A 12,683-nucleotide genomic window follows, 5' to 3' on the forward strand; every position below is an offset into this window, starting at 1 on the left:
ATAAAGGAAAATTAATGAGAGAAAAATGTTATTATTTCTATCACTTTTTGTTTTATTTTAACAGTAGACTGTATTTTTAATGAAAGAACCCACATAAGTTATCCGTTAATAATATTTGGAATTATTTTATTGTATTTGCTATATTTACGGTTTTATTGTATTATTTGTATTTCATATTTTATTTTGCATTATTTTCAGTTGTGGGATGAATTAGATGAAGAAATTCAGTCAACACCAATGCCTTCTGAATACAACTATAATGTAGCAATTTTATGTAGGGATTGCCATCAAGTAAGTAGACGAAGAAATTTTTATTTAAAAAATTAGAATAGAGTTTTTCATCTTGAAGATAAAAATTTAGATTTTCACCTTTATTCAAAATATTTCCAGATTGTTTTGCTTTTAATGGATTAGCACATTTTATTTATCCATATACTGTTGTTAATAGGAAACAGTAAACAATTACTATGATATTTCATGGATAAGTTTCTGGTCCAAAGTACCAGATTTCTTTTTTTTGTATATTATGAAGGTCAAGAGTTTGTTTACATTTAAGTGATGTTTTGGTTCTTTTTCTAAATTGTTGAAAATCCAAATCTTTTTGGATTTTTTGGACACATTTGGTTCAGTTGATTGCAGTCAAAAGGGAGGTGCCCAACTAGATGTTACAACAGTCCTAATCCAAAATTTCAACATCCTATGGCTAATTGTTTTTGAGTTATGCGAGATTTTTCACGATCGCAATACTTCATACAAGGAAGATAAAACATTTTTACAACTAACTGAAATATTACAAAAAGCTTTAATTTATAATTAGAAACCAAAAATACAATAAAATAAATTAATGTAATTGTAGTATAGAATTGCCATTAGTTTAACAAGAGATTGTTGAGATTATATGTAAATTAATGTTGAAAATGTTAAAAGATAGCAATAAATAATATAATTTAATTGATTTAATATTAATGAAAAGATGTAGCTGATAAATTATCTAGTGTGATAAAATTTTTTAATGATTAATTCATCATGTAAACTTAAAGCTAGTGTGAGGGAAAATATAGAATGAGTACAGATACTAATATTTACAGCTCAGATTTATACCTTAGTTTGCTTCATTTCGCCTAACAGATTTGTGTTTAAATTAAAAAGGACACTTAAAAAATCATTTTAAGCATTTTGATCATCTCAGATTTAAGGACTAATTGCTTATTGGTCTCTGTGAATTGTTTCCTTATTGTCCTTTTTGGATCCTTAAAACAACCTACAGCTTTCAAAGGATTCCAGAGTGTACCGTGTCAAGTTAGAAAATTAATTACCTTCTGTAAACTTGGTTTTTTCTGTCTTTGAAAATATTTAGCCATTGATGAATCTTTGTTCATCAATGAGAATTTTGTGAAGGTTTCTAAGAGTTGGGTTTTCAAACAATTTATTTACTTTGACAGAAAATCATTGCAGTCTTAATTATTGTCACGCTAACTTTGTCTGCTGTTTCATGTTAAAATGATTAATAAAGTGGTGCCATAAAACCTTATAAACCTATTAACCAGCCTTCTTGTAAACCTCCACTGTTATTTTTCTATACATGTTGAAGTCCTAATTTTGGGATGAGAGGTGTAACAGATTTTTATGGCATTCTTAAACCAAAAAGGAATAGAAGTAGTTTGATGAAATAAATTCTGTAAGGTCCTTCTTGATTTTCAAAGACTCTCTTGTTTATCAGCAGCACCTTTTTTTTTATTTCTAGACACAGATTAAGCAGTTAAGAAATATGGAAATCTCTGTTTGGAAATTTCAGTCAACATATCTAGATCTATACTAAGTGTAGCCTGAATGTCATACTATAGATACATCAACTATATTTCATTCTGTTTCGGTTTTCCAATTGACTTGAATAGAACCTGAATTGATCTTTACAAGTTCTCTAGCTACTTTTGTATGCAGCTTTGTATCTTGGGCAGACATGTAAGACATGTCACACATCATCAATGGCCCTACACTCCAGACACAAGCCTGAATTTATCAAACCAATTCTGGCCAACCTTGAAAAGCACCATGTCCAGAAAGAAGTTGTTTAATATGCCAATTGGGGGAAATCTACCTAATTACCTGCATATTTCTCACATCGGGAAAAATACTATGTGTGTGATGACCATTGGACGGTTCAGTCCATACTATAGGTAAAAACTTCAGCTAGACTATTAATGCAGAATTCAGTTTCTTAATTGTGATCTTAATTTTTAAATCATGAAGGATTGACTATTAGTGCTGCTATTAATGGCTTTTTTCATAATATAAATAATATGTGTCATTATTGTCCTTATCATATTGTACTGAATTTATTTGTTATTTTTTGTCTAAGAAATTCAGGGGTAAAGTATTAATAATATAATGTGATGTATTCTTTGTCATCTAATTTTTACGTTTTTGTTTTTTCAGGTATCGGAGGTTAAATTTCATATAGTTGCATTGAAATGCAGTCACTGTGGGTCATACAATACTTGTCAAACATGAATGCTTAAAATGTAATCATAGTTTTTGATGTTATATTTTTAAAAGTTCCAATTAAAAAATATACATACAAGGTTCGTAATTTATATTGTTCAGTTGTAGAACAACTTTTTAGTGATTTTCTTTTGTTATGGTTTTCTTTTGTTAAATGAGATTCTGACTGTGTGAATTGGTTTTTTAAGGCAAAATACTAAAACGGTAAGTTTTTTGAAAGGTGTTTCTTAGATACAGTCATGATGTAACATTGAAGTTTATCTACTCTACACATAAACCTTCATCACTGTATGAAATTTTATGTTAATACTTTTGTGTTCTTGGTAGAACATAAAAAAAACAAAAAACATTGGAAGTATTGCATGAAACACCTTATGTTAGTCAAATGCAAAATTTATAATTTTTAAACATTCCTTGCCATCCAGTAATAATAAAATGAATAAAAATAACAAATTTTTTTTAAATATATATTTTTTTTCATATACTGACTGAGTGTTCAACTTAAAAGAGACCCCATCAATCAGTAGTTTATACTAAATGCATATTTCTGTTAAACTGCATATATTGGTGTGAGATGGGTAAAATAATGTGGAAGATGTTTGTACAACTTAGGCTTATTTGAATATTGCCAGTCAAGCTTTGGCTTTTGAACAAGGTTATGTAAATGTGTCTTGTTTGTTAAATTACAGTTAGCTGTTGAAGAACATGTATTCATGATAGAAACTTTGTGTGTTGGCAAAAGTTCAGGGAGAAATTTGAAAAAGAAGCACCAGTGTAAAATGTTATTAAGAAATTAGTTAAAAATTTTGTGAAACATGTTTGGTGACAAGAAATGTGCCTGACACAGATCAGTTTTAACAACACAGGTCATACAGAACATTAAGGTGGCAGTTATAAAATTTCCTCATAATAAATCTTTGCAGGTTTTCCATGAGTTAATTGTGGTTAAAGAGACATCACTACTGTCAATGGTTCAAGGATTTCATTAGAGGCAACATTGTTATTGTAGATCAACTGATGAAGCTTGGTTTCACCATATTGGGTGTGTTAATAGTGCCATAGAGCTTGCTGTACTGTGGAGGTGCTATCGGATTTTTCAGTGAAAGAATCATTTCTAAAAAATTGTGCCACCAAGATCCCCTGTTCTGACTAGTCCAGACTTCTTTCTGTTAGGTTATTTAAATGAAATTGTTTATAGGAACAATCCACACAAGTGCAGGAATTGAAGACAAATGGGGTACAATTGACAAGAGTAGTCAGGAACATGGCCAAACATGTTGACAAGTGTATAGAAGTGGATGGACATAATTTTCAACACCTGTAAATCATGTTTTTGCCAGTAAACTATTATTTATAGACTAAACTATGTGATGGGGCCTCTTTTAAGTTGAACACATTGTAGAAACAATGATTTTAACAGTTAGTGAAGCATCTTTTTACATTGTTAGTGTGATATGCCAAAATATGCATATATGTCACTATCACAGTAGTGATGTTTCACTCCTAACTAACGTAGTTTTTAATTCTGCATTGACTAATTTTTTTTGTCATAAATTATTTTATTAAAATTTTTGCCATCATGGTAATTGCATGCAACGTGAGTTAAAAAACACGGTGGTTGTTACTAAGTAAATAAAAGTAATCTACAGGTTAATCATCATAATGAATTGGGATGTTTAAACCAGGGATCCTTAGATCTCTAGCTTGGCAAACCAGGCTACTACATGGCTGTATTTTATAATGCATTTCTTTTTGTAGGTTTATACTTTTATTTTTGTATGTTTGTACTTGTTATCTTCAATAGTTTGTTCAGGGACGGCCTCATTTTAATTCAGTCTTTTTCATTTTGTAAATCGCCATTTATTTCATTGCAGCCGAACCTTCACAATGAAAATCTTTCCTGCTTTCATTGTTTAAAATTTGTTTTGCTTTTCATTTGACATGGTTTTATTCACCTTCAGCTCTTTCAATTTGGTCATGTTGGACTGGGTTTGTTATCTACATGTGCAGTACAACACAGTATTGCAATCATACTAAGTTATTACAACTAACATACCAAGATAATATAACAACTGAAGGGCTTAGAAAATGTAACAGTGGAAGTACAACTGAAGGGTTGACATGATGTAAAACATACAAGAGAACTGGGCATATAGGTGATTATGTTAGCACAAGGATTGACTTGCAGGGTCAGATTGCATCTGGCACTTTGAATACTATATTAAAATGATTTGCGAGTGAAATGTACTTTGTTTAAAAAAATTGTTGTGCAATCTAAAATCGCTGAATATACAAACAAAATTAACATTACCAAACTGAAATGTAAAAATATAATATAAAAAAAAAAAAAAATAAAGCAATGAATAACAAAACATAACTGCTTACACAAGCAAACTCCATTTCAAAAAAATTCATTTTACAAATCTACGCTTTTTCACACAATTTAAAATCCACAAATAAGACACCTAGTAGGCAAGTCATTAATTAATTATACCTTAGGGCCTGTGGACTTACTTATATAGAAAGGTGGACAGAATTATTAGTTCATGTATAATGTAAGAACAACTAAAACATAAGATGCACAATATCCAAGCTAAGGGTGAAGTTGGACTACATAATTCTGAACTAGTATCATTGGATGTAATCAGTTTCTGTTTTAATACAGCAATAAATAAAAAAAAAAAATATGTGTATTAAAGCAAATACAATCATCATTGTCTGGTATACATATATCAGACAATACTCTGAATTATAATCTTTAATGAAAATGTTATTTTTCAAATTTTAAATACTACACTAACTGATTTGTAGTAAATAATAGAATTGTCAAGTAAAAACCAAGTGTTATTTTTTAAAATATCATTAACAGAACAGAAGATCATCATTTTGCATGATATCATTTCTAGCTGGCATGGTCTTGGTTTGTTTCTATTTTCTTTAATTTTATTCTAATTGGTATAAAAGGATTTTTAGTATGTAATAATTTATTTACTAATTTGGCAGATTTAAGTGCCTTTATTTAAATCTATGGAGATGCTAGAAGGATTATATCATGAAAAAGTATTCTTTGAGAAGTTTAGGTAACTTAACTTCACTAATTTGTATGTGTATATATTATATATATACACATAAAACATGATTGTGGTGGCAAATTAGCGAAAAATTAAAATTAATTATTAATTGTTATTATTATTAATAATTAAGATTAAAATTAATTATATATATATTTTTTTAAAGAAAATTAATTTTGCAATTTATCTTTTGGCAACAGCATATGATAAATTTGTTCTTCCCATGCCAATACTTGATATTGGTAACCAGAAATATATCACAGCATGTAGTCACTAAAAAATCAAAAAATCTCTTTCCCTTCAGTGGGTGTTTTTGATGAAACCAAAGAGTCAGCGATTTTGTGATAATTGATTATTTAGGAAATTAAACAGCCAATTAATTATTATTTCTTTTTACATATGTACTGCTGAAACTTAAATATTTTAAAATATTGATATTCTTCCAGAACAAAATATTTCAGAATAATGTTGTCCATCATTATGATACAGTAACTCAGAAATTTTTCATCCAATTAAAATCATTTAAATTAATAAAAAGATTGACAGACTGTCGTTTCTTTTTCAGTTTGTATTTTTGCCATAAAGCATAAAAAACTAAGGTCATTTTTTTATTTCTATTTTTTCCAACATTCTGAAAATCCATAAAAAACATGTGAAAAAATCTTGAAGCAGGAAAAAAATCTTGGAATATGTAGAAAAAATCTTCTTAATACTTATTTCTAAAGAAGACCATTTTTTATCGCATTTAATGTATGAGGTTACCTTCTTAGAACTTAAAACAACATTCACTTAATGGAAAGAGTATTATAGTGGAAAAATTTGCTATATTTTCAAAACCATATTTGGTAGAAATATTTGCAATACTGTTCTAAGTATTGGAATGTGGGTTAAATCTATGTAAAATAATAGTATGTATATTTTATATTTGCATTTAAAACTATAAGTCTGCAGATCAATATGTTCATGAATGGGTGAAAGTAGGCTTCAAAATTGGCATTTACAAAGTTTACTGTTCTTTGCAATAAATCCTTCTAAATTTTTGTCTGCAGACTTGCCAAGGTGTGCAGCAAAAATTCTTCCTATGTATAAAAAAGTAGTTTAGATTGAATGAAGCAGTCAGTTGTAAAAAAAGCTTGTACCTTGAGTTTATGTACTCACTTCTTACTTATTGTGGTATTGTTGTTAGCTGATTATCATTGAAATAATTAAAACTTTTATCAAACGATTAATTTGATTAATATACTGCCTTAAAAATTGTTTTCATTCTTAATTTAAAAATATATTTTTTGTTGTAAGTTATACTGTTTTAATTTATGTGTCTCTGTTTGTTTTGAAAGAATTTAAAACCTGGTTAGAAAATGTTATGTTAAAAATAATTTTTTTTATCTAGATTAGGCAAGGTCTACTGAATTATTATTCTCCAAATATTTATAAATATAAATAAAAAAATATTTAAATGTCTATTTTATTGAATGTATGAAATATTATCTTTAGCATGTTGACTGTTTTGCAGTGTCTGCATATATCTCCACTCAAGTTTTTTTATTTTAAATATTATGTTTTTTTAACATATTTATTCTTTGTTAATTTTCACAATTTAAAAAACTTTTGTTTTATAAAACACAAACATGTGTGTTTCTACATGGCTTGTAAGATTTATTCTTTACTACAAGTTATACAACTTCGTTGAATGCTCATTTAATTAATTGGTATATAATAAACACAATTTGCCTGATAAAAGTGGTGTTTTGATATGTTTACTGTTCTGTAGTTATTAATGTATGTCTCCCGCTGTGCTGAAATTATTTTTATGCTTTCTAATTCACATAACTTTATAAAATATGTACATATATATTTTTTTTATTTATGTATATTATGTTATGTGAAAAAAGAATTTATTGTGATTGAGAAAATACAAGAAGGTATCTCTAAAGTAAAGACATTTTTTTAAAAAATTATTCTGAAAACTTTATAAATATTCTATATTTCTCTTAACCCTTTGCAGTCCTTTGTCGTAATATACTTGATATTCTGAAATTCTTGTCAGGTTCAGTTGTGTAAACCACTCTACATGTAATTCACGTGATAATCCAATGTCGTGCAATGCTTGACACGATGTTTAGATATCAGTAAATCTTGAACCGAACATCGCTCGATATTTAGACAGTTCTCACTCGACATCATATTCTATTTAGTTTAACTTCAGCTGTTTAATCTGAATCTGTTATCAGTAAACGAATGCTCATATGATAACCTATCTAGTAGGCTGTGTTCTGCCATCTTGTCTGAATGGTAAATAAACACGTTAAGGTACGAAAGGTGGTTGGAAGTTCTCGTTTTAATCAAAATTGTGATTTCAAATTGGAAAATATTATGAATGAGTTTTCTAGTGACGACTCGGAAAGTCTGTCTAGTGATAATAGTTACTATGATCCAACAGTTAATGAATACTTTTGATTCGCCTTTGGGATCAAAGTGATAGTGAATTTGAGGTCAGTGATATGCCGGTTTGTAACAATATTGAAGATATTTCTATGAGTAATACCGATAATTCTGATAATCATATTGACTTACCTTCGGGAAATGGGTCATTCGGTGATACTTGTTATGGGGAAAAAAACGATGTAATTGATGGTGATTTGCCCAAGTTTCTTTTTACAGTTCCTGGCTGGGATATCAGTGAAAAAAAAATGACTCTAGGCTAGTTGGTGATTTACTATAAAAGAACTGGAAAGGGTTAAACTACATACCTTATACTACCTCTCTGTGTAATCATTACATGAATTAAAATATTTATCGTAGTAATATACACCAGTTTCAATATACCTTTGTATTCTTCTGCCGCCAGTCCATTTAGCCCTTGATTAACAGCATTTTTAAGTTCATCACCCACGAACTGCTTATCACTCAAAAATTCTTTCAATTTCCCAAACAAATGGTAATCAGAAGGAGCTAAGTCCGTACTACATTGTGGGTGATGGTAAATTTCCCATCCAAATGTTCTCTGTATCATGCAAATGTTCTCATATGAAATCATATGTCTGGCTCACAACATGTGGACATGCATTATCGTGCAGCAGGACGATGCTGTCGGTCAGTTGTCTACATCACTGATTTTGTATGGTGCACTGTAACTTACATAGAGTTTCGCAGTAGGCTTCAGCATTTATATTAGTTCCATGTGGCATGAAATCAATCAGCAGTGTGCCAAATTGATCCCAAAAGACTATAGCCATCAGTTTGTGTCCAAATGATTATGGCTTGACTTTTGTTGGTCTGGTTGGTGATGATGTCATTCACTTGACTGCTGTTGTCTCTGGCGTGTAATATGAATTCCACGTTTAATCGCCTTGAATTAAGGAAATCATCACCTTTTTCTCTGTAGCACATCAAAAATTCCAAAGCAGATCCCATTCAGATTTTTTTGTGATGTTCTGTTTAGATGTATGGCACCCAATGTACTCAAATGGCTTAAGCTTTCTGGACCCTAAGTGGTCATGAACAGTGCGATCAATAACAGCTTTTGAAACATCAGGAAAGAGAAGGGCCAGGTCAGAAATCATGAGCAATAATTTCATCATTGTGTTTTTATGATTTCATCATTGTGTTTTTATGATTTCATCATTGTGTTTCAACAAGTCCTTGGTGATTATCAAGGGAGGGCCTCCCCGAACGTTCTTCATCGTGCATATTAATTCTGTTATTTCTAAACCTTTTTCACCATTTTTGGATGTTTCTTTCATTCATTACATTATCACTGTACACAGCAACCAACTGCTTATGAATTTCAGTCGGCTTAACGTTTTGCTGGTTTAAAAAATGTATGACTCCATTTATTTCATAGTCGACGCCAACATCAATTTTCCTATTCATTCATAACATAATAACTGACATGTAATCAAAGATACTACAACATTACAACTTACAGACAACTACGCAGTGTGTACATTACTAGTGTGGTCATGAACTACACAGGTTCGCCAACCTTAAGGAGAGAAATTTCCTTGCCATCCTTATTTTAGAGATATCACTGATATATCCACCTGCTTGGTGCAATTTATGTACAGTGCATAAACTAGTGAAGTATACCCTCAAGTAGATTATACAATAACCGTTCTGTCATGTATGTATTCTCTTGCTCTAGATTTTTTTTTTTTAATTATACAACAATGTATGACATATAGCTTTAATTTTATTCTAGTTTTATGTGATAACTTTTTTCTTTAGCTGTAAAAAGTGTAAGATTCAAAATTTTCCATAACTAAATATTCTCTTATATCTTACAATTCTGTATTTTTTATTCTAATAAAATTTCTGTAAGATATACAGAATTCAGAATTGTTTACAGAATATATACAGAATTGTTTTGTAGTATTTAAACAATAAAAATATATTTTAATTATTGTAATGGTGGTTTAGAATATTGTTACTGCTTAAATTAGTTCAATTTACTCCATAAAATATGATGCAGTAATTAAACTAATTCTCAGTAATTCATTTTTTTCTGACCATACAGTTTTCTAGTAATGCTTCGTTAGATATTCTTTTAAGAAAAAACTGCATGATGTGATCTTTCATGGTGTCAATTTTATGTATTATGATTTCTGTTCACAGGTGATACTGGTTTTTATTGGTTTGATTTTTATCATTAATAATTATTGTCATGATTGATGTCAAAATCTGAAAGATATAACATCAGTGTAATTCACTATATATGTTTATCACAATTATAAATAAATTTTTTTTGTTAGTAACTTAGCATATTCTGCATAATGTAATATAATGTTTAAGTATAATTATTGGTATATCAAAAGTAATGATAAGACCTTTACAAATTATTATTATTAAATTTTAATTTTATGTAGAACATTTTTGGAATTTCTAGCTATTAGTTAAAAAAATACGATGAGCCAAATAAAGGTTCAACAAAGTTTTTTTGTGAACTCTCACTTACATTAATATGGCAAACAATTGAGATTTGCTATTTGCCTTATTGTCTATTTTTATTGTTATTTGTTTAATTTTACTTAGTAGAACTAAGTATTTAAAGTTTAGATTTATCGGTATTAAGTGATTATTGTTAAAAATTGTTATGAATTGTTTTAATGTTGAAATTAGTATTCATGAATTACTATTTTTCATTGATATGTATGATAATAAATCTTTATTCATTTATAGATTGTAAAACAAAAAAACAAATAAAAGAGGTTTTACTTATAAAATTAGACTTCACTTTTCTGTTTGTTTAAAAGTTAAAAAAAAGTTTAATTTAGTAATAAAAATGTATTTATGTGTATATGGTTGATATTGAAACATAAAAAGATTTTTTTTATAAGAAATAGCTGATTTACCATAATAAATGCAGCTGTAAACCTCAAAAAATTGTAATATGTTTTTTATTTTTTTTTTATCAGTTGCTATATTATTACAGTACTCTGTCTTAACTGATGTAAATGGTATGTAAAATGTTACATTAGCAAAAAAATTTGATTAAGCTGGCGTAACTTGTGATTGAATAAGATCACACACGAGGTTACTGGTCGATTGTATTTGTTCAATAACTTGAGGTTCTTCTACCATTAATATTTAAAAATTTGATTAGAATAAATCTCCAGATAGATAACAAACTTTAGTAATTTTCTAATGTTAATGTGTGACCATCATTGATGGTTTTTCTATCTCATTAACTGTCGTTGGTAAATAATTGATTTGCAATAATTTTACAATTCAGAGATAATGTTTTCTTGTTATTGCACTACTAATAAGGAATCGTTAGTTTCTCTTGATGAATTAACTACAGCCAAGTGAATTATCAAAAACCCTCAAATTAGGTTTCTTTGCTGTGCAGTTGTAATGTAAAGAAATCTTAGTGGATGCTTGAACAATATTGGCTAATAGGCATTGCCTAATTTTTTCCAGTCTTTAACCTTGCTTCACCAACAACAAAACAATCACAATTTTCTTCAACATTATCAAATATATATAATGGCTTTCACTTATTTTTACTGAAATCACAATGTCTTGTTGTTTATTATATTTTACTTTGTATGACTACAGTCATGCAAAACTTACATGTTCAGTTATGCAAACATATGAATAACTAACAAGGAACTTATGACAGATCGTAAATGAACGTAACGTACAAAATAGATAACAGTATAAGATATTTGATTTTGGGATTAATGATATAACTCAAGTAAATGAATATAACATACACAGTAAATGACAGTATAAGATATTTCACTTTTATATTAATAACTCAATGAAAAAAAAAATATTATAAAAATACATACAGAAAGTTATTTAATGTTGGCAGTAATTATCCCAGAGATCAGAACATCAAGACTAATGTTGGAACATAAACCAATTTATAAATTATTTAGTTCAGTAAGTCACTGAAAAAAAAACAAACAAAAAATACAGAAAATATGGTTGTTTTCAAAGTGAACATTACATGATACATTTGTTGTTGCATAAATACTAATATATTATGGTTAAGTAATAATATATTGACAATAATATTTTTTAATTTTTTTTTTGTTTTTAATGTAGTAAGCAAGTAAAGAGATTGGGAATATTTTCATTATTTAATTTATTTCATAATTACTCAAGAAGAGAGGAAATCATTGGCAGGATAATTAAGTGGAAGACAGTTATAATACATCATTGCTTTTATATTTTGCTTATTGTTTAACATTGTATTTTCATGACAGTGTTTGATTAAAATATTAAGATAACTGGTATTTTTTTGTTGAGAAACTTTGGTTTGCATAAATTTACCTGGCTTATTTATTTTGTTTCCTTTCTTTAATAGATAAAATATAAGGAAAGATTAATAAATATCACATACATGTACCAGTTAATTTATGCTGAGTGTTTTTTTGACTGATGAATATATATTTAAAAAAAATTGTTTTTATAAAGAATGAAGGATGAAGTTTCTGTTCAAATAAAAGTAAAACAATTGAATCTTTTGCTAACTTTAACTCACTAAGACAGATATTCTATTGTGCTTTGGCAAAATTAATATATTGCGAAAAATATATTGGTATTAATATTTTAACATTGAGAAAATGAAAGTCACACTTTAACGAGTGACATAACTCAAAA

General features: G+C 28.4%; 1 protein-coding gene across 2 annotated transcripts in view; it reads left to right on the forward strand.

Annotated features, from left to right (window-relative positions):
* The window catches only part of Rchy1 (Ring finger and CHY zinc finger domain containing 1), a 38,584-nt gene extending 26,236 nt beyond the window's left edge, over positions 1-12,348 (forward strand). The window contains exons 5-7 of one of the 2 annotated variants that reach the window (XM_075360940.1): positions 199-291; positions 2,437-2,582; positions 12,126-12,348. In XM_075360940.1, the coding sequence (XP_075217055.1) occupies positions 199-291; positions 2,437-2,511 (168 nt within the window). In that variant the 3' untranslated portion in view covers positions 2,512-2,582; positions 12,126-12,348. Of the gene's footprint in view, positions 1-198; positions 292-2,436; positions 2,583-10,187; positions 10,805-12,125 lie in introns of those variants that run through there. The other variant, XM_075360939.1, reaches the window with a different exon arrangement.
* Positions 12,349-12,683: the final 335 nt, after the last annotated feature.

Source organism: Lycorma delicatula, chromosome 3 (genome assembly GCF_047948215.1).
Source record: "Lycorma delicatula isolate Av1 chromosome 3, ASM4794821v1, whole genome shotgun sequence".
Lineage (NCBI taxonomy): Eukaryota > Metazoa > Arthropoda > Insecta > Hemiptera > Fulgoridae > Lycorma > Lycorma delicatula.